This window comes from Biomphalaria glabrata, chromosome 3, assembly GCF_947242115.1.
Source record: "Biomphalaria glabrata chromosome 3, xgBioGlab47.1, whole genome shotgun sequence".
NCBI lineage: Eukaryota > Metazoa > Mollusca > Gastropoda > Planorbidae > Biomphalaria > Biomphalaria glabrata.
In genome coordinates, this window is record NC_074713.1 from 17,104,319 (window position 1) to 17,125,847 (window position 21,529).

General features: G+C 36.3%; 2 protein-coding genes and 1 long non-coding RNA gene across 5 annotated transcripts in view; 2 read left to right on the forward strand and 1 right to left on the reverse strand.

Moving 5' to 3' along the window:
• LOC106056919 (centrosomal protein of 128 kDa-like) overlaps positions 1-21,424 on the forward strand; it is a 107,272-nt gene extending 85,848 nt beyond the window's left edge. Inside the window, exon 28 of one of the 2 annotated variants that reach the window (XM_056023745.1) lies at positions 21,289-21,424. In XM_056023745.1, the coding sequence (XP_055879720.1) occupies positions 21,289-21,294 (6 nt within the window). In that variant the 3' untranslated portion in view covers positions 21,295-21,424. Of the gene's footprint in view, positions 1-970; positions 1,311-21,288 lie in introns of those variants that run through there. The other variant, XM_056023744.1, reaches the window with a different exon arrangement.
• On the reverse strand, positions 27-15,739 carry LOC106056944 (uncharacterized). Of its 2 annotated transcripts, none has more exons than XM_013213897.2 (2): positions 15,355-15,739; positions 27-545 (listed from the first exon to the last, which is right to left on the reverse strand). In XM_013213897.2, the coding sequence occupies exons 1-2, from the start codon at positions 15,364-15,366 to the stop codon at positions 108-110; spliced, it is 450 nt and encodes a 149-aa protein (XP_013069351.2). In that variant the 5' UTR covers positions 15,367-15,739; the 3' UTR covers positions 27-107. The 2 variants fall into 2 exon arrangements, with proteins under 2 accessions (XP_013069351.2, XP_055879724.1); XM_056023749.1 differs by lacking the exon at positions 15,355-15,739 and adding an exon at positions 7,992-8,125.
• LOC129925156 (uncharacterized) lies at positions 1,326-4,166 on the forward strand. The gene is made up of 3 exons (XR_008776935.1): positions 1,326-1,548; positions 2,874-2,941; positions 3,267-4,166. It is a non-coding gene; the product is annotated as an uncharacterized LOC129925156 (long non-coding RNA).
• Positions 21,425-21,529: the final 105 nt, after the last annotated feature.

A 21,529-nucleotide genomic window follows, 5' to 3' on the forward strand; every position in this document is an offset into this window, starting at 1 on the left:
AAATAAAGTGTGAAGTACGAGACGAGTCTAGCTGATCTTACTTCTTTATTTAAAAATGTAGGCTAGTTCATTAAGCACGTATTATTCAGGGCCAATAATTCACTGATTCATTTAGCATATATGCGTTTGCACTTGCTTTCATTTCTGCCTTTTCCCGCCCAAAAGTTGTAATCAGACAATCGGTAAGGCTTATTTGGAACTTTATTGCACATCTGCAGAAATTTGGCAATGTCTATCAGTGTGATCTCGTTGGTCATCACTATGATGTCTCCCAGGAATTCAAATTCTAGGAACGGCATGTAGTCATAAGTGACAGTAATGACCTCGGTATGAGCGTTGAGACAGCAAGTATAGGCTAGGATGAACATGTCAACATCCTGGTGAGGTGAAGAAAAGTCGAGCAGACGAGGAGCCTCATAGCAAGAGTTAGTGTTCTCCAATGTCTGGTTGAGCGTGCTGCAGAAGATCCTCAAATTTTCATAACCGGCGTCCGCACGCTGGATATTCAATGTGAGTGCTACAAACAACAAGACTGTACACAGCATCTGGAAATTGAAAATGGGTGGAAAGTCAACAATGTAGTATAATGTGGTATCAATCATTTAAATTTAAGGAAGGCTTATTAGGAAATAAAGTTGGTAGTGATGCCAATCAGCAGTCAATGCATGTTTCTCATTCATGGATGCACATAAAATTCGACAAAGGTTCTAATTCAAAATACCTCGTAGATCAGTACATTTATTACAAATAAAAAAAATAAATAACAGGATAGTCGGTTCTGAAATCTGAATGTACCATTATATAATAACAACATTATACAGAAAAATAGGCTCTATCCTTTTTTATAACGTTACTATATGACCAATAATAAATACTATAATAATTGTGTGTTTTATATTATTATAGAATTATGTTTTTTTTCCTTCTATGTTTTCATTACAATAATTAACAATTTATATTCTACAAGCAGATCCCCGCGCTTCAGTTGAAAACCCTTAATATAGATGAGTGTGGAAGGTGCCAAGCTATCATTGTCAACCTGCAAAGAATTAATGGTCTGAAAGAAGAAAGAAAAGCTGAATTCTTTCAAAATGTGATAAAATAGTTCCATTCTTAGCATACTTTGGAAACAAATTTGCCTGTAAAGGGAATAAAACACTATAAATCATTATTCATTATGACCATAAATCATTGCCAGACAAAGAACGGCAGCATTCTCACATATTCCAGAGAAATCTATCACAGAGACTTAATGTGTGAATATTTTTTTTACAGAATTCTTGTAACTTTTTTTCTAGCTTTCAACTTTTTGTATTTTATGTGTTTGAATCATAGACTATATATTACATGGACTGCCAACTCTACGCACTAAGCCTATATTTTTCAATAAACAAGTCCCGTTCACGGAGGCGTCCTTGGTTGCGTGGTAAATTGACTTCCGGTAGATTTTTTTTTTACGTATAAAGAAACCATTCTCGAAGATTTTTACCACCACTTTTACAGCAAATCATGAATGGAAACTGAATTGTTAAAGAAGATGTTACAGAGGTAAGTGTGCACAAATCAATTTCTGACTTAGATCTATAACTGTAAAGCTTTATAGCTGATTTTCTTAGCCAATATAGACTAATTAGCCAAGCTTGTAGTTCGTGTATTTTCTTGTTTACGACATTGATTGAACTGAGGTTCTTGTGAGAGCATAGCCTATATATATATATATATATATATATATATATATATATATATATATAAACCAAATAGTAAGACTTATTCAGAAGGATAACCCGGTAAATTTAGATCTATATGCTCTTACTATAATAGGCTAAAATGACCTTTCGTTTATAAGTTGTAAAAAAGTCCTATATTATGTGTAGGCCTAAAGTAAAAGTAATAAGTCTAGATGTAAAGTTTTCTCCGAGTTGAAAAATGTAAGAAAAGTATGTTTGGCATTTAGATGCTGTCGTTGATAAAATAGAAAAAGTACATTCTGTGATGTTTTATGGCAAGTTATTATAACACAGTGCAGGACAGGCCACTGTCCTGTTGCCTCATGTTTCTCACGGCTATGGCCAAATTTCGAATCCTGGTGCCCCCGTGCCTCATTTTCTGTTTGACTGCCCCAGACTTGCTGATCTCCGTCTCAACAGGACAGAACCAAAAATTCTCGATCTGTATGGTGACATGTATGCACTACGCAATACAGCAGGGTTTCTGTCCAGGGCTTTTGCAAGAGAAGATTTGAGCCTCTCAAGCCCTCACTCAAATGAAGTTTGATGATGTTGACTTTTTATGCCCTTTTTTCTGTCTTGGTGAGAGTTATTGTAAGACTGTAAGACTGAACTATTGATCTGCAGCTGTCGAAGCTGACTAGCCTTTGTAATAATTACTGCGAAAGGTAGTGAGAGCAGCATCGTCGTCAAACATCAGTTCCCTAATCAGGTTATGTAGTTTCCTCGTTTTGGTCAAGCCAGTTTAAGAAGCCTTCCATCCGATCTACTGTGGATATATAGGGCCTACTCCATCTTCCAAGGCGCTATGAGAGTACAGACGAAACAATTCCGAATAGTGTTGATGGCCAAAACCCATCCTTGTTTTACCCTGCTCTTGATAGATAATACCGGTACCTAAAAGTCTTAGAGGAAGAACTGTCAAACTTTACAGTTCATATCATGTGAAGCTAACAGTAGTTTCAATAGCTTATTTGGACAGACAATTTTCACTAGTAAAAACCACTTCTGCTTAGTGTGAGCATATTGCTAAATGAAGTTCATATTTCTATTACTTTCTACTCAAGTCACCCAAGAGAAATTTTATTTAAAGCGAAAACTTTTTATAATGCATTTTTCGTTGTTTTTTGTTTTTTTTTACTTAAGGAGCATACTACTTCCACAAACCTGATTTGATTGTCACTAACTTTCAAATTGAAAGGGATCTACTACAAGTGAGATTTTTTTTTACTTTCTCCAATAACATTGTGTTATCAATACATGTATCACTTTAAATTGTAATTGTGAAATAATAGGTAAAAAATCTCCTTAAGTACATGTTATATTTAATCCTATGCATAAAATTTATTTACATGAAAAAAAATCATTAAAGCAGGCCTAATTGTAGAGAAAAAATTATTTCTTGTGATTGCATTGAAATCAACTTTAAAGATGCTGTCCATTGTTGTAACATAAAGTAGTCTTACATTTTTTAATTAGCAAATATATATATTTATAACATGTCTAAACTAGTTTGAATTTCTTTTCTTTTTTTCTCAGCTGCTCATGAATTTCGAGATTTTACAGGTAATAGAGGAACAAATTTTATCTGCTTCCACTTAGCCAAACAGCATGGAAATATGCTATTGTAATGAGTAGAAGATATTTGTCATTTAGAGTATCATGCAACAGCTAATTATCAGTCCACACATTTCAAGATGAGGAAAAGAACAGTATAAGCTACATTCATTGATGCATTATTTATACAAAAATGTATAGTCAACCCAGTCATCACTCCATTTTTTTATGAAGCCAGTTACAGTTACCATGAAGGGATGAAATTTCAGATAATATTCTGTTTATTTCATGAAATGAGAATAGGCCTACATCAGAAATTGAGATGGTCATCTTCAGTATTTAATGTTTCATCTAAAAATGATAATTATATTAATACATATTTGATGTACAAACAAATGAAAACCATTCAAACACTTTTTTTTGTGAAGTATAGATGATTAAACTTGTAAGTGTCTGAACAATACTACATCGACATTAACTTATTATTATAGACTTTTTACAGGAATGTATCTTAAGCTGGACTGAAAGAGAAAGTTGCTATAATTTAAATAATAAAATTTAATAGTCTGAACATGCAACTAAAAATTGAATAATGCTAACATTTATTGACAAGTGAATATTGGTAATGATGTGCTTTCTATTTTAATAAGTCAATAATATTAGTAAGAACAATATTATCTTCACTTTCTTAATATTATAAACACAATATTTCCTGAAAAGATTTTTTTAAATTATAGAAATAATGCTCAAGTCTTCAGAAATGGTAGTTTTCAGAATCATCAAATCAAGGACAACATAGTATTCATGAACTTCCAGCTATCAGCAAGCTCCTAGTAGGTATTATGGAGCACATTCTCCTTCAACTCAGAGGATCACAGGCACTGGACAAATTTTAGTACTGTTGATGGAATAGAAACAACATACATTAAATTCATAACAAGTCACCAATTCAATCTTAGTTTCATATAGTACCAAACTTCCATATGTTCAAGTCCTTTACGGATAAAATCAATTCTGAAAACATCTAACAAAACAGTTCCTTAAAAAGTATATTAGGAGTATAGTAAAGTATATTAGAGGTTTTACACAAAAATGCTATGGGAACATATTATGAAACTAAAATATTACAAAAAAAAGGAATAGTATAATAATAACAATATTTAATCTTTGACATTATATTCAGTAATATTATGAAAATTTAATGAATGATTAAATGCACTTGAAAGTGAAGGGAACAGATTTTTAAAAAAATTCAGGAAATTTTCTGCACAAGCATGCTGAGGTAACCCAAATAAAGAGAGTCATTGAATATTGTACTGAGTGTTTGAAACATAATTTTTTACTGCATACATTACATTATAAACATATCTTTGCAAATTTAAAGGGAGAATTTGAAGACAGCTTTTATTCTTTTTGCACTAAGATAAAAGTATTAAATTTTAAGCTGCCCTACTTACTGGAAGGAGGCCTGGTGGCTTAGCGGTAAAGCGCTTGGCTTCCGAACCAGGGACCGGGGTTCAAATCCTGGTGTAGACTGGAATTTTTAATTTGAGTCTGAGTCCACTCAGCTCTAATGGGTACCTGCCATTAGTTGGGGAAAGTAATGGCGGTTGGTCACTGTGCTGGCCACATGACACCCTCGTTAACCGTAGGCAACAGAATGGTCAGAAACAGATAATCTTTACATCATCTGCCCTATCGATCACAAGGTCTGGAAGGGAAACTTTACTTTTTTTTTTACTTACTGGAAGTTTCGTAGGAAGAGTTTCTGGCATAACAAGTGAGTTTTGTGGCATTCATCCTATTGATAAACTCTTAGAAATAAGAAAACATCATTTCTTCTTGAAATATACATCTGCAGAAAAGAAAAGAACAATTGCTTTTAATGTGAGCAATAATAAAATTCTAATTAAATTTAAAAAATCTCCAAAATATTTATAGTGACTTAGTTCAAAGAATTATGTAAAGACTTTCTTTAAGCATTTTCTCAACTCATCTGACATCCTTTTCCACCAAGATAACTGGTTAATCTGTACTTCTAATTGAGAATTGTTGCATAATATATTTAATTCTTATGCAAGAAAGTATAATTTGAAGGAAAACACCTTGGATAACAAAAGAGTGGTATTGGCCTGCATGAGAAAATTATCACTTTAGAAATACCCTGCACAGGCTGGAGGGAATATAATATGTTTTATTTACAACATAACAACAATATTGTGTAAATATTCACCTATAAGTTAGCTTTAAATAAAATAGCACATGGATTCTTACAATTAAAATAGACTTACATAATGTTTAAAAATAAATGATTAATTACTTAAAAACTTACTGTTAAATGTATTTATACAGCTTCTGGCACTGTTTGAAAACTCCTTTGAAAACAATAAGAGCATATTGTGGCAGTATCTGGGTAAATACTTGATTCCACACATTGAATGGTAGCAATTAGTGCCCTTTGGGTACCTTTCAACATCCTTTGTGTACTTCTTTGGTAGTTAAGAGAAAAGTTAAGATCTAGATCTACAGTGAATAAATAGCACAATTTGGTACCTATTGCCTACTAGAATATGTGAGAATAATGAAAAACGAAAATAGAACCGATTAGAATGTCTAGTCCAATCTAGTACAGTTGTTTATATCTAGGCAAGATATGAGTTGTGATCAAAAGAGCTAGATGTAGTACATGAGTAGGGCCTATGTTAATGGGCATGGCTGTAGATAGTAGTATTGCTCATCAGAAACATTAAATCTGTAGTGTATAAATCACAAATGGGAATAGATCTAGATACAGATTCTAGATCTAATAACTTTGTCTTTATTATAAGTATAAGAGTCTAGGTCTATTATTATCATATAAAATATAGATATAAACTATATATAGATTAGAGTCGTTAGTAAAGATAAAGTAGATCTTCAAATAGTTTAAAGAACGATCTGTGACACTGTGAGCCAAGCACTTCCATTCATGATTCACATATGAAGAAGCTAAGGCTAAGGCGCCTAAGGCAGGCTAAGGGCTAAGTCGCCTAAGTAAGACGAAGTTTAAGTTAACAAGTCAGGAAGTCAGATTAAAATTAATCATCATGATCAAGGTAAGATGAAGCTGAACATCTAGACTTGAAATTATCCTAGATCTAGTCTAGAGTCAACTAGAGCTAGATTCTATATAATAGGGGGCCTATATAGATTCTATATCTTCATTCTCTGGGTTTATCAGACACACAAAGATGGTGAATCTAGAGACTCGACGTTCATAATATTTTTAGTCATAATTTTGTTAAGAGTACTATAGGCATAGCCAGATTTTTTATAAAAACAAATTATTATTTTACAAACTTAAAAATGGGCATTTACATAAATAGTGTTTATATATATATATATATATATATATATAGTAGTGTAGTAGTGTGTTGTGTGTAAGTTCGTATTTGTAGATAAAGTTTATAGCCATAGGTCACTACATCTGGGTGAAAGTCTACATGTTTATGTGTACAATCACTTTCTAGTGAAGAAGAGCCTAATGATTCTAAAATTTTATTGGGCGAATATATTCGAAACAATATCAGATCTTTTTATAGCTTTTAGAAGAATTGGATGTTATTTGGGATTCTAGTTAGTTAAAAAAAAAACCACTAAAAACTTGAAGGCCGAAATTTTTATGCAGATTTTTCAGTTAGTCATACATACATCGTTGATTTTTTTTTAAGGTTGATTTTCCATTACTATAGATAAAAATGCACATTATCTTGAAATTAAAATCAAATTGAATAAAAAAAATATTTGTAGATCTGAACAAAAGTTGGTAAAGATGTAAGATTGTAGGCTTAAAATTATTGACTCACTATATTGTTATTTTATTTAGACTGACTCATTCACAGATTTAACTTAGGCCTATATCACCCATTATATACAAAATTAATAAATGACACTCTCAGAAATGTATTGACTCTTTCAGTAAATCGCTTATCACATTTAAAATATACATTGTAAAAATAATGATAATAATTATCAAATGTGATGAAAAAAAAAAAAGAAAAACAAATAATCCAAACTGGCAGCACCAATTAGCAGACAATTAATGTCGTAAACAAGAATACACGAAATACAGGCTTGGCTAATTATCTATATTGGCTAAGAAAATCAGTTACAAAGCTTTATAGTCATAGATCTAAGTCACAAATTGATTTGTGCACACTTACCTCTGTAACATCGTATATGACAATTAAGTTTCCATTTATGATTTGCTGTAAAATTGATGGTAAAAATCTTCGGGAATAGTTTCTTTATATAGTAACAAATTCTACCGGAAGTCAATTTACCACGCAACCAAGGACGCCTCGGTGAATGGAACTTATGCTTAGTTTCCTTAGTGTTGGCAGTCCATGTAATATATAGTCTATGGTTTGAATGATTGTATGGATTACACTCTTATGTGAGGATATTTCTTTGTATATATCCAAATACTCATTTGCCCCTCAAAATACACATTTCTAGGTCTGGGAATACACATTTCCATTTTGGGATATAGGTATGTCTGTATAAAGTATACACAAACACTTCTTAGGCCAATCAGTTGTAGCATGCATCATAAAGCCCCCACAAAATACAATAGACACACTACTTTTAAATGAAACTCCTCTCCCCAAACGACACATTTTTTGGCCCTTGTATGTTAAGTGAAACAGCCAGCATTACAATTCATACTTTTGTTGGCTCCTTCCAATAGAAAAATACATTATACATCCCACATCACAATGATATAAAGAAAAAAAACACATTCACGCTGACAATTATCTAAATCTAGAGGAGAGTTACAATAAGATCTAGATTTAGATATGTGCAGAAATAAACTTGACTAGATAAAACAAAAGAATGTTATGTACAATGTTATGTACAATGTTATATACACAACAGAATTTAGCTATTGATACTCTTTCGTTTAAATTACTCGACTTTTATTTATCAATAGCCGACCAGGCTCACCTAAAAAAATTGATTTTCATTTATTTTCATAATTGAAAGTAAAGATCACTGGTTAACTAGAAATAAATTATAAGAAGGCTGGAAAGCCATTTGTGTAGTACACTAGGACAGAGGTTCTAAAACGTTTTTGACCCGGAAACCCCTTCATATAGTCAAAACTTACCCACGGACCCCTAACTAAAAAAGCTACATAAATGCATATTATATAAGTAACAAATAAATAAACAAGATTACAAAGACAGTTTGTGTGGAAACACAAACTCAAAATCGGCCCCCAAAGTGATCCACCCAGGCAGGCTTCAATATTTTCAGAAAGAACATCCATATGAATTATATCAAAGACAAATGAGAGATAAGAATAGAGAAAGAAGGTTGACAGATCTTGTGTAGTGCCCCAACGGTCCAGCAGATCAAAGGATAGGTGCAAGTGAATGCAAAGTTAGATGTGAATCTGGCCTAACTAGTTCCCCTTTCAGACTTTGTGGTCTGTAGGGCAGATGATGTAACGGTTAACGAGGGTGTCATGTAGCCAGCATAACGACCAACCGACTTTACTTTTCCCCAACTAATATCAGGTACCCATTGGAGCTGGATGGACTCAGAGGCGCTGTGACAAGTCAAAAACTCGCTGTCAGAGTCACTCTAAATTATCACAGCATTAATTATTATTTTTCATTATTTATTTATTTTATTTCAATTATTTCCCCGTCCTAACCCCAATTTCTTCACCCGCGCCACCTTTTCCTCTCCAGGCTAGACTTAGTTGACCACCTTGGAGATAGCTAAGGCGCGTCCTTTCATTTATCTGACCTTGATCGGGGAAAGGTAAACACACAATCTCTTTTGTCTTACCCGCCGGATGTCTGAAGGACGGTCGCGGTTCACACCACCTTGGTTTGAATGCAAGCTAATCCTTCTCCCCCCCCCCTTCTCTCACGTCTCTCTTTGATCTAAGAGATTACCCTGGTCAACACACCGCGTGATATTCCAAGGTGCGGCTCCCACCTCGAGTCAAATCCACCCACGTGTAAGATAAAACTTAGCCTAGGGCATTTCCTGTGTCCGCCCGCACTTTCCAGGCATATATAAAGTAGACCCAAATGAAATCAGACCCTCTTTCTTTCTCATTCGAGCTGAGCTATCGAGTCTGGACTACTTCATACATTCTTTCTCCTAGAGGAATACCTGGTGCCTCCCTCAGGTGTCTGCCTAATTGGTTGATATCAAGAATCACCTACTATCTATGTGCTGAGGGCTATTCAGCACTGCACCAGCCTATTTACCTGCCTATTTACCTGCCTATTTAGTTATTGGATCAACTATTTATTTGCTATTTGCTGTTCAGTGTCTACTCGACGCCACTCAACTATTGCCTATTTACCTGCCTATTTATTTTGGATCAACGATCTATTTACCTGCATCTGTGCTTAGTGCTATTCAGCACTGCCTTTGCCTACTGAGGTCTACTCAACTCTATTACTTGGCGCTATCGGCATTGCCCGCCTATTCGACAGCCCACCTGCCGAACTTGTTAGGTGCGACGTCCCTATAGACCCAGATCTGTGTGAGACGTCATAGCTACGCCAAACCCTCTGCAACTCACTGGGCTTATCCTGACAACTACGCTGCCCACGGCAGATCAGCTCTGCCCGCAGTAACCTTGTGCCCACGGTAGCCGGCCACCCGCCCTACTGTGCCCACTACAGATATTAGATTTTGAGGATTGAGACTCCACAAGAACTATATCACCGGCGTCCCTCTATCCGCTAGAGCGCCACCTCCAGCTGCAGAACCTCAAGCCAGGACACAGCCAGCTGCGACATCAACAGGAATACCAGCTAAGTCAGAGGACAAAGTGACATACTCTCTTATTAAGTGCAAGAGTGATGATTAAACATAGTATTCACTAGAGATAGATGCAAACCCTCCCCCTTTTTATTCTTATATGTATATTTATGTAAATAAATATCTCTTTTATTTTAACTTTTGTATCTATCTTTCATTGCTTCGTCTCGTTGCGTGTCTGCTCCCGATTCATATGCTGATAGGTTGGTGTGTGATAGCTTTAAAAATAATCATCCCCTAGACATTAAACGCGCCAAACACACATCACATTTCCCCACCTGTCACAGGCGCCTAAGGATTCCGAAGTAGAAAATCCCAGTCTTCACCAGGATTCGAACCCGGGGCCCCCGGTTCGGAAGCCAAGCGCTTTACCGCTCAGCTACCGCGCCTGTCCTGGCCTAACTGAAGTCTTATAATTGATGTAATTGTTTTGAAAAGGCCCAATCTGTTGTTCGAATGCTTTTTTTTTTTTTTTTTTTTTTTTGTTTAATCCAATTTTTTGGGGGCAAAATTTTCATGAAAAATGTCCTCAAAGAAAAAAAACATTGTGAAAATAATGAATTTTTGTTATCTTGAAGTTAAAGCAACTGAAGCAAGTATTCATTATGTTGTTCTGTCATTCACTATCACAACACAAACAGTGAAACTTCAAGCAAGAAATCTACTGCTGTTTACATTCATTTGGCTTGCCCTGTGCCAAAATGCCTTAACTTAGCATCCTTGGAAACCGCTTAGTTAGAGGCCTCAGGATTAAAATCAGGATCAGCTTCCTCATCATAATCTTCTTCTTCTCCTGGACTTGGGCTCTCATCATTTTCATCATCTTCATAATCTTCAGTTTAAAAAAAAAAAAAAAAAAAAAAAAAAAAGAACAAACATTCGCAATAACAAAATTGTTTACAAAAATGACGTTTACAAGATTACTATTTGTTTTCATTAAGGTCTAATTTATAATGCATAATAATTAGCTTTTTCTCTTTAAAAAACTGCTTGCATAACTGATTTTAAAAATTAGATTTTTCGCTTTCAGAAAAAAAAAGTAGCCGTTGCATCAGAACTTTGAATGGTCTAAAATATTGTGATGTCGGATTTTCAATATCTTTTCTAGTTTACGAGATCTAAACGGGACAGACGGACAGACATTTCGCACAAAACTAATAGCGTCTTTTCCCCTTTCGGGGGCCGCTAATAAATATATAAATATATATATATATATATATATATATATATATATATATATATATATCATTGTATAGAAGGAGTGTTTGTTGAGATTATAACTTTAAAAAAATAAAAAATAAGGCATATATAATGTTATGATTGTTCCCCCCCCCCCCGGCTCAACACAAATTTCGAATCGGTTTCTTTCATTTATGTTGAGGTTCATTACGCAATGAATTCACGTTGTACCAAATAAGATGTAAAAGCAGTCAACAACTTCTTTGCTATGATCCATAATGTAAAATAGAAATTGGGAATATGTTTTTTTGTTGTTTTTTTGTGACCAAAATATGTGGTATCCTTGTTTACATATGGTTTAAGATCCTCTTTTGTGTATCTTTTTCAATACGTTGCTCCTGCATTAGTATGAATTTATCTGTCATTTGGATCTGAGTTTGTCCACCTGCAAAAGGGTTTAAGACCCAGTCAGGGATATCCAAGTGAAGACCTGTAGGGAATTTCTTCAAATCTTTGGTTTATGACGAACTTGAATTAACAGTAGTGATGGGCGATATGATTAGTATTCTTCAAATTACCAGATAGGATAAGCTGGCTTTTAGTGAAGAAGTTATTTTAATTGTATACAATTTTCTTCTTTCTGCGGACTCCTTTCGGTCGTTTCGCGGTACCCTGGGTGGTCCGCGGACCACTGTCTGGGAAACACTGCACCGTGACACATTAACAAATATACTTTAACACATTAATAAATATGCTTTAATACATTAACAAACATTTTTACAAATATGCAATGCATATATCAACTCACTCTCTTTCTGTCAAAAGGTTTGAACAAGTTATTTCTCCCACGCCCATTCTCTGATCAATTTGAAACTTTGCACAATTTCACTTTGCGTAGACAATACGTGCATCAATAAAAACAACAAACAACAATTTGTCAATTTATTACTGGTATTTAATTATTTTGTTAGGAACCAACAATACTTCAGTATTAACATATGTTTAAATATGTTGGGTTTTGTCCCCTTAAATAATTACCCACATCATTCTCGGATCAAGTTTAAACTTTTTAAAATTATTTATTCTACCTAACAAAACATGAATCAAGTAAAAATTTACTAATAAGTCAATTAATTATTGTTAATTAATTATTTTGCATGATATCAAAAAGGGAAATAACTTTTATATTCTTGAGTGATATAGTTGTAAGTGCGGAGTTCTTCGCCTTGTTTTGTTTTTTTAAAGGATTTTTTAAGATTTTGCTTGTTAAACGCATCAAGTTGTATGCTTTAACACATTAATAGATATACTTAAACACATTAACAAACCTACTTAAACACATTAAGAAATAGTGTACACAATTCTCCATATGGTTTCAATATATTTATAAAGCTTGTATTAACTCACTCTGTCTAGTAAAAATGTTGTACATGTTTTTTCTCTATTCTTATCTTATTTATCTTAAGTAATACAGGCGTTACTTCAAAAAAGAAGATGATTAGGCTACGTCCTACGCGTCATGCATTCAGTCATGCATATTAACGAATGACTTAAATCCTGGCTAGCTCAGGCAACCCATTCCATACTCTAATAGCACTAGGGAAGAAGGACTTCCGATTATCCAATTAAGTGAAAATTTTAGTTATTCATAGTCGATGAAAATACATGAATCACTCAAAAAGTTAATCAATTAGTGGTAATTAATTAATTTTGTTCTATATAGAAAAAGGGAGTTTAACCTTACAATATTGTAATAACTTAAGTGAGGCAACTCAACGAGGACATAGATGTTTATTTACACGAGAACATCACAAACACAAAGGACATCTGCCTTGAGCACAACATCTCCATATTGGCTCTCTTTATGGGCGGAAATCGTTAGTCTCATGTCAACATCCGACTTGTTTGGTCACAGATAGTGCGCACCTTCTTTCTGCACTATCTTGGATGGCGGTGCGCATGACAAAGTCATAACATTGCCCCCGTCTTAGCACTTTTCGTCCCGAAAAGAAACACTGCAGCTGAGGTTTAACAGTTCAGGTGGAGGTCGATCAGTGGGAGCCACAGGCGGCAGGGAGCGTGTTCCCCACGAGGCCATCCGCATTGTTTTCTTCCAGTGCCGCTTTCTCTTTCTCCAGTTGACCAGGCTGTTGTTGCGATAATCACGTGGCCGTTTGCCACACAAAGAGATAGGGTCGAGCACTGTTTTCTTCAGCACAGCCGTTGATCGGACACGCTGTCTCAGCAGACCTTCCCGACAGACGCCTCTCAAGGGAGCTTCAGGTTCGCTTGCAGCCACGTTGCAAGCAAAGTCCAATGCACCGAAGTCATCCTCAGACAACAGTCTTACGTCCAGAAGATAGGTCTCTTCAGGTTCAAGTGGAAAATGTCTTTCTCTTGACAGCTCAGATTTAGAGTGATTTGATTGACATTCATCTATGCCAATGTCGATGATGATGGTAGAAGTACATATGCGCTGTTGGTGGTTTTCTTGGCATCTAAATTCTATGTGTGAAGCGCCGCACGTACAGTTCATGCTAAACTTCTGGATGCTGTTGTCAAGCTTCGAATTTCCCTCGTGAGCACCGACAGATAGGCAGAGGTCTTTAAAGTCCACAGCAACAGGCTCGAACGCAGACCCAACGTTGTCTTGCTCCGTCAGGCTCATTGAGGTACTGGTAACAGATACAACAGGAACATCCGCTTCAGGCACATAACAGACTTCAGTTAAGGTACTGGTAACAGGTACAACAGGAACATCCGCTTCAGGCACATAACAGACTTCAGTTAAGGTACTGGTAACAGGTACAACAGGAACATCCGCTTCAGGCACATAACAGACTTCAGTTAAGGTACTGGTAACAGGTACAACAGGAACAAATACTTCATTTGTCTCTTTCCGTTCGACTCGGTACATCCCGTTGAGATCATCACAGCAATCGCCATCACGTTTCTCGTCTTGAAAATCACAACCACAAGACTTGCCCACAACACAGACACAGACGGCGCTCAAATTCCCAGCGTCTCCGTCACCACTGTTTGTGCAACCACAGTCTTGACCACGCAACTTCTTAACCAACGAGTCTACAGGCAACTGCTCCTTTACAAACGAGTTAACTCCTTCTTTCAGCTGAGACAACATTTTATCTACCTTGTTCCCCATACTGTTAATTTGTTCACACATTGCTTCATTTATCTTGCCAATAAGCTCATAAATCTCCGGTTCAATTTCAAATAAGTAGGTATCTGGATCTTCGTCTTCATCTATCAAGGCTTGCCGGAGACGAGTTGTAAGCACCTCCTTGGTACCACCAATTATCTCATATCGGTTACGAAGTTCCTTCCTAAGCTCTCTAACTGAGAGTTGGTCTAATCGTTTCAAAGCTGCCATTGTAAATCCTACCTCCTCTCGTTGAGTTGCCTATAATCCCACTTCTGACAACCAATTGTAATAACTTAAGTGAGGCAACTCAACGAGGACATAGATGTTTATTTACACGAGAACATCACAAACACAAAGGACATCTGCCTTGAGCACAACATCTCCATATTGGCTCTCTTTATGGGCGGAAATCGTTAGTCTCATGTCAACATCCGACTTGTCTGGTCACAGATAGTGCGCACCTTCTTTCTGCACTATCTTGGATGGCGGTGCGCATGACAAAGTCATAACAATATGGTTGTGATTTGCTGTTCTTTTCCTTAGATAAACTTTTTTTTAAATTATTATTTTTATTTTATATTGTGCTTGTTTAGTAACCTTTGGAAAATCATTTGTTTAGTTGTTTCTTTTTCTATTTAGTAAAATTAGTATTTTTTACAAAATTTTCGCTATTGATTGACCGATAAGTCTAGGTTGTAAATAGAACATCCTAAGAATTAAATAACTATGGGTGAATCGAAAGGAAACATCATCTGACTTTTATTTGCATTGTTCTATTAACTTCAGTGCAGATCTGTTAGTTGTCATGAATATATCACCGCGTCTTACTTAAACACTTTTGTTTTTAAACTTATTTTTGTACCAATGAATATTTGCAGAACAAAAAATACTACTCACGAGTTTAGACATTGTGTCCAGGTGTTGATAATATTATAATGATAAAAAGATCTTCAGATAACAAAATCCTTCAGAAAACTAATGTGGTTTGCTTCCAAACGTTGGCTCTTGATTTTAAATGAACGCTAACTTTAGTTTCCAAGTCAATCTTGTATCTAACTTATGTTTTTCCCTATCACCAAAATTGAATAAATATTTCTTCAAGCAGTCAATGAATATTCTCAAAGGCTCCCTTTTATAGTGTAGCTCAGTTCAAAAAAAGGCAGTTATCGTTCGTTTTAGGTTTATATCTCGCTCATGGATCGTTGAGTAAACTTTGTCAACGTAGTTTTGTTTTGCTGTGATTCAAGTGATACGAGGCTCCTCATTCCGCGACTGGCGTTAGGAGTTTACGACAGTAGATTGGCAATCCATAAATGATGTCCATATTGGAGGCGTGCTTTGTAAAAGAGTCTGACCTCAAAAGCAGGTGGGTACTTCAACGAATTATCCTCCAGTGGCACACCTTGGGTATTAGATGCATCCTCCAGTTGCACACCTTGGGTATTAGATGCATCCTCCAGTGGCATACCTTGGGTATTAGATGCATCCTCCAGTGGCACACCTTGGGTATTAGTTGCATCCTCCAGTGGCATACCTTGGGTTTTAGATGCATCCTCCAGTGGCATACCTTGGGTTTTAGATGCATCCTTAAGTGGCACACCTTGGGTATTAGATGCATCCTCCAGTGTCACACCTTGGGTATTAGATGCATCCTCCAGTGGCATACCTTGGGTATTAGATGCATCCTCAAGTGGCATACCTTGGGTTTTAGATGCATCCTCCAGTGGCATACCTTGGGTATTAGATGGATCCTCCAGTGGCACACCTTGGGTATTAGATGCATCCTCCAGTGGCATACCTTGGGTATTAGATGCATCCTCCAGTGGCACACCTTGGGTATTAGATGCATCCTCCAGTGGCACACCTTGGGTATTAGATGCATCCTCCAGTGGCATACCTTGGGTATTAGATGCAACCTCATGTGGCATACCTTGGGTATTAGATGCATCCTCCAGTGTCATACCTTGGGTATTAGATGCATCCTCCAGTGGCACACCTTGGGTATTAGATGCATCCTCCAGTGGCACACCTTGGGTATTAGATGCAACCTCCAGTGGCATACCTTGGGTATTAGATGTATCCTCCAGTGGCATACCTTGGGTATTAGATGCATCCTCCAGTGGCACACCTTGGGTATTAGATGCATCCTCCAGTGGCACACCTTGGGTATTAGATGCATCCTCCAGTGGCACACCTTGGGTATTAGATGCATCCTCCAGTGGCACACCTTGGGTATTAGATGCATCCTCCAGTGGCACAACTTGGGTATTAGATGCATCCTCCAGTGGAACACCTTGGGTATTAGATGCAACCTCCAGTGGCATACCTTGGGTATTAGATGCATCCTCCAGTGGCACACCTTGGGTATTAGATGCATCCTCCATTGGCACACCTTGGGTATTAGATGCAACCTCCAGTGGCATACCTTGGGTATTAGATGCATCCTCCAGTGGCATACCTTGGGTATTAGATGCATCCTCCAGTTGCACACCTTGGGTATTAGATGCATCCTCCAGTGGCACACCTTGGGTATTAGATGCATCCTCCAGTGGCACACCTTGGGTATTAGATGTATCCTCCAGTGGCATACCTTGGGTATTAGATGCATCCTCCAGTGGCACACCTTGGGTATTAGATGCATCCTCCAGTGGCACACCTTGGGTATTAGATGCATCCTCCAGTGGCACACCTTGGGTATTAGATGCATCCTCCAGTGGCACACCTTGGGTATTAGATGCATCCTCCAGTGGCACAACTTGGGTATTAGATGCATCCTCCAGTGGAACACCTTGGGTATTAGATGCAACCTCCAGTGGCATACCTTGGGTATTAGATGCATCCTCCAGTGGCACACCTTGGGTATTAGATGCATCCTCCAGTGGCACACCTTGGGTATTAGATGCAACCTCCAGTGGCATACCTTGGGTATTAGATGCATCCTCCAGTGGCATACCTTGGGTATTAGATGCATCCTCCAGTTGCACACCTTGGGTATTAGATGCATCCTCCAGTGGCACACCTTGGGTATTAGATGCATCCTCCAGTGGCACACCTTGGGTATTAGATGCATCCTTCAGTTAATGTAAGCGCCACCAGAGGGGTCCGGAGCAGAGTGTCCTGTGTTTTGAGCTGCATGAATACTGGCATCTACAGCGCACAATTTACCATAGAAGCGAACATCTTCGGCCAATACCAGTGTTCAAAATACTTTTTCTGGCATCTCTTAACCAGGGCAGAGTACCAAGAGACTGGAAAGAAGCTAATGTCACCCACCCCCCTATTTAAAAAAGGAGAAAAATCTGACCCAGGAAACTACAGACCAGTATCACTTACCAGCATCACATGTAAAATCCTAGAACACATAATATGTAGTAACATCATAAACCACTTAGACAAACATAATGTGCTTACTCCATACCAACATGGCTTTAGGAAATATAGATCATGTGAAACACAACTAATAGGACTAATTGATGATTTTTTTCAAAAGGTTTAAATGATAGTGAGCAAATAAATGTTATCTTACTAGATTTTTCCAAGGCTTTTGACAAAGTTCACCACCATAGTTTGCTTAAAAAATTAAAATATTTTGGCATTGATGGTCCATTGCATCAGTGGATTAAAGATTTTCTGATAGGGAGAGAACAAACTGTAATAATAAATGGCTCTAAATCAACACCAATAACAGTAAACTCAGGTGTACCTCAAGGAACAGTCTTATGTCCACCACTATTTTTAATTTACATAAATATTTAGGCTACCATATTGCATTAGTTCAGGAACAAATGTCAGATTATTTGCAGACGATTGCATAGTATATAGAACAATAAAAACAACACAAGATACAGAAATTTTTCAAAGAGAATTAGATGAATTACAGAAATGGGAATCAAATTGGATCATGTCTTTCTACCCAGAAAAATGTCAGTTGTTAAGAGTAACAAAAAAACTAAAACAAATAAACTCCACTTATTTTATTCATGGTATCCCAGTAACACAGACTAAAAACGCAAAATACCTAGGTGTTATAATAAATGAAAAACTTTCATGGAATTCCCATATTGATGAAACTATCAAAAAATCAAAGAAAGCATAAGGGTTTATTAAAAGAAATTTCTATAAATCAAATAAGAACATAAAACTAAAATGTTATTTAACCTTGGTTTGGCCAATAATAGAATATGCATCCTCTGTTTGGGACCCCTCAACTCAAGAAAACATTAAGAAACTGGAACAGACACAAAATAGAGCAGTGAATATTCACATTTGACTAGAGTAACACCTTTAGTAAAATCACTAAATTTAGAAGGCCTTCAGGATAGAAGACTTAAAAGTAAAGTAGCAATTATACATAAAACACTGAAACATAATCTTCTAATACAAAAACAAAATTTAATAAAATACTCAGAAAGACACAAAGATAATGGCGCATTCGTCGTTCCATATGCTAGGACAAATTTGTACAAATGCTCCTTCTTCCCTAGCGCTATTAGAGCATGGAATGGGTTGCCTGAGCTAGCCAAGAAAACCAGTGACTTGGCAGAATTTAAGTCATTGGTTAATATGTATGAATTAAAGCATGACGAGTAGGACGTAATCATGTTCTTTTTTTTAAGTAATGTCTGTATTATATAAGATACAATACTGAGTAGGAGCAACATTAAAAAAAACATGTAGATATTTTGTATGTTTTTTAATGGGCCTATACTCCTAAATTCATTTTCGTATTACTCTAGTCCCTCTATACTGCACCTGTTTTGCTCAAGCAAAAAGATGCAAGTACACTCCAGAAATTGTTAACCGTTGTGACAAGGATTATGTTGACAGAGAAATGCTTATTCAGCTTTACTTGATCAATATACAAATAAGGATGCTAATATTTTTTTTCTCCGTTGGATAAAAAAAAAAGACCGCCTTCTAGCTTTCATATTTTTTGGCTGGTAAAACAAATAATGTTTTTATCAAAATTTTCAACCAGCTCTTGTTCAGTGAACAAAATTACCAAAATCAGGGAGCCTTCAATTTGTAATCGTAGATCGCAAAGAGTTTTTCATCAACTTTAGTTTAAAGCCTTTGCTCACAAGTTGTCTCAAATATAATCAGAATATCAAGATGCCCCATAAATCCCCAAAATAAAATGATCTAATATGACTCTTGAGCTTAAAAAAAACATTGGTTGGGAAGTTCCGAAGCTTCAGAAAAAAGAACTGCTACAATCCGTTAATATTTCTTTTGCTCACTAACAAAATTCATTAGAGTGATTTCAATCTGGGTATTTAATAGTTGCGAAAGCCAATAGAAATCATTTTTATCTGACATCACAAATGTATTTAAATCGGGGAATTGTTTCTTGAACAACACGGTACAAGGAAGAATTCATTTTCCTCTGTACATGTAGTTCTTTTTGTGTATTAATACACAGCGTATGTCATTTTCCCTTAACATCTTTTTCTTACTTCAAATACTTCTTTCAGGTTCTGTACTCATCCCCAGCTCTGAGGCACATGCTTTTGTTAAAACAAATAGGGCCCTACTGATTTGAGCGCGATGTCCTCCCGCCTAATAGCTAGGAATGTTTTCAGTATGAGTTCGCAGTCTCGAATCAACACTTTTTTTTTTTTTGGTAAAGGTTTGCGCGACGTTTATTTTAATTAATACATGTGCCCAAATCTACAAGGCTAATTTTAACAAATTAAAAGGACTACATAGCGACAACTAATCCGCCTGCTTCAGCAACGAAACTTAAGCTGGTAGGTCTACTTCTGCTAGTCAGTGTCTCCAGAGTTTCATACATTTGTGAAAATGTTTTACTGAGCATATCGACAGCTTCTCCCTTGCCGCTTCATGCTTTATTCAGTTGCTTTGATGAGGGCGTGCCAACGATGTCCTGAAGTTGAGAACAAAATGTGTGAACGATCGGGTGTACACACACACAAATAATAATAATCATGGCATCAGCGTCAGCAGCTCAAATACCAGAACGATTCAGGAGATCGTATTGTGCTTTATAATCATATATTTTATGTCTATGTTTATAATTGTCTTAAAGAAAACACTTTTCGATACGGTAGACTGGACCTCCCATGACCGCAGAATTATCATAGCCTTGACCTCTGCAGTGGCATGCTATCTTTAATTTTTTTCACCTCCTTCGTGCTGTCCAGATTCGAAGGTGATGTGCTCGAGACCTGTAACTTGGGCAGACGGCTTGGTCTTACAGGCCAATACATCGGGATCTCGAGTTAAAGAGGCTAATACATACTTGAAAGTTGGATGCCCCTTGAAGCTAGCACCACGCGCACATAGATACGCCTCTGTGATTTATATATCTTTGCAAACTAGAAGTAAATCAAATTAAGTGCCTGTATCTTTGTTTCTGTCGTCATAATCATGGGACAACTGTAACCTTAGATTTTCAATATATTGCGGGTATTCAAACAATGTATATGTTATTTGTTAACCAATCAAAAAATATTTTTTCAAGTCCTAACCTGGACCAAGAATTGAACTGCATTGTGGGTTACATTCAATGTACCAATGACCATGTGTTTGCTTCTCAGTTGAATAAACTAAATTTAGAAAGATCTTCCTCCCCCCTCGTCTTTGTTCATTTATAGACTGGCAAAGATTTTGTTTAAGGTAAAATCACTTAAGATGGCAGCCACATTGCCGTGTGTAAAAATTCATAGTATCGATTTATTTCTCATTTAAAAAAAGGTTTCAATTATTTTTGAAGTCACTTTAAAAATGTGTGAATAGAAACAATATTACCTATTTCCCCAACCTAGTTTTGTATTTCTCTTTCATTATTTTTTTTTTATTTCTGTGTAGTGTTAGAGAGACAGAAAGGCATGCAAGTCGTGAATCAAAGCTATTTTACCTCTTCCCATTTAAATCTCCAGGCTCTCTTGTAGAGTACAGTCCCTTGATTATTCCATACAAAAAAATATTATTTAACAAAAAATAAAATTTCAAGCATCTTTCATTCAACATCTGTTGTTGTTTTTTTAAACTTACAATTGATGAGATGATTTCTTCCTATTTCTCATTCTGACATTGCTGGGCTCGAAAA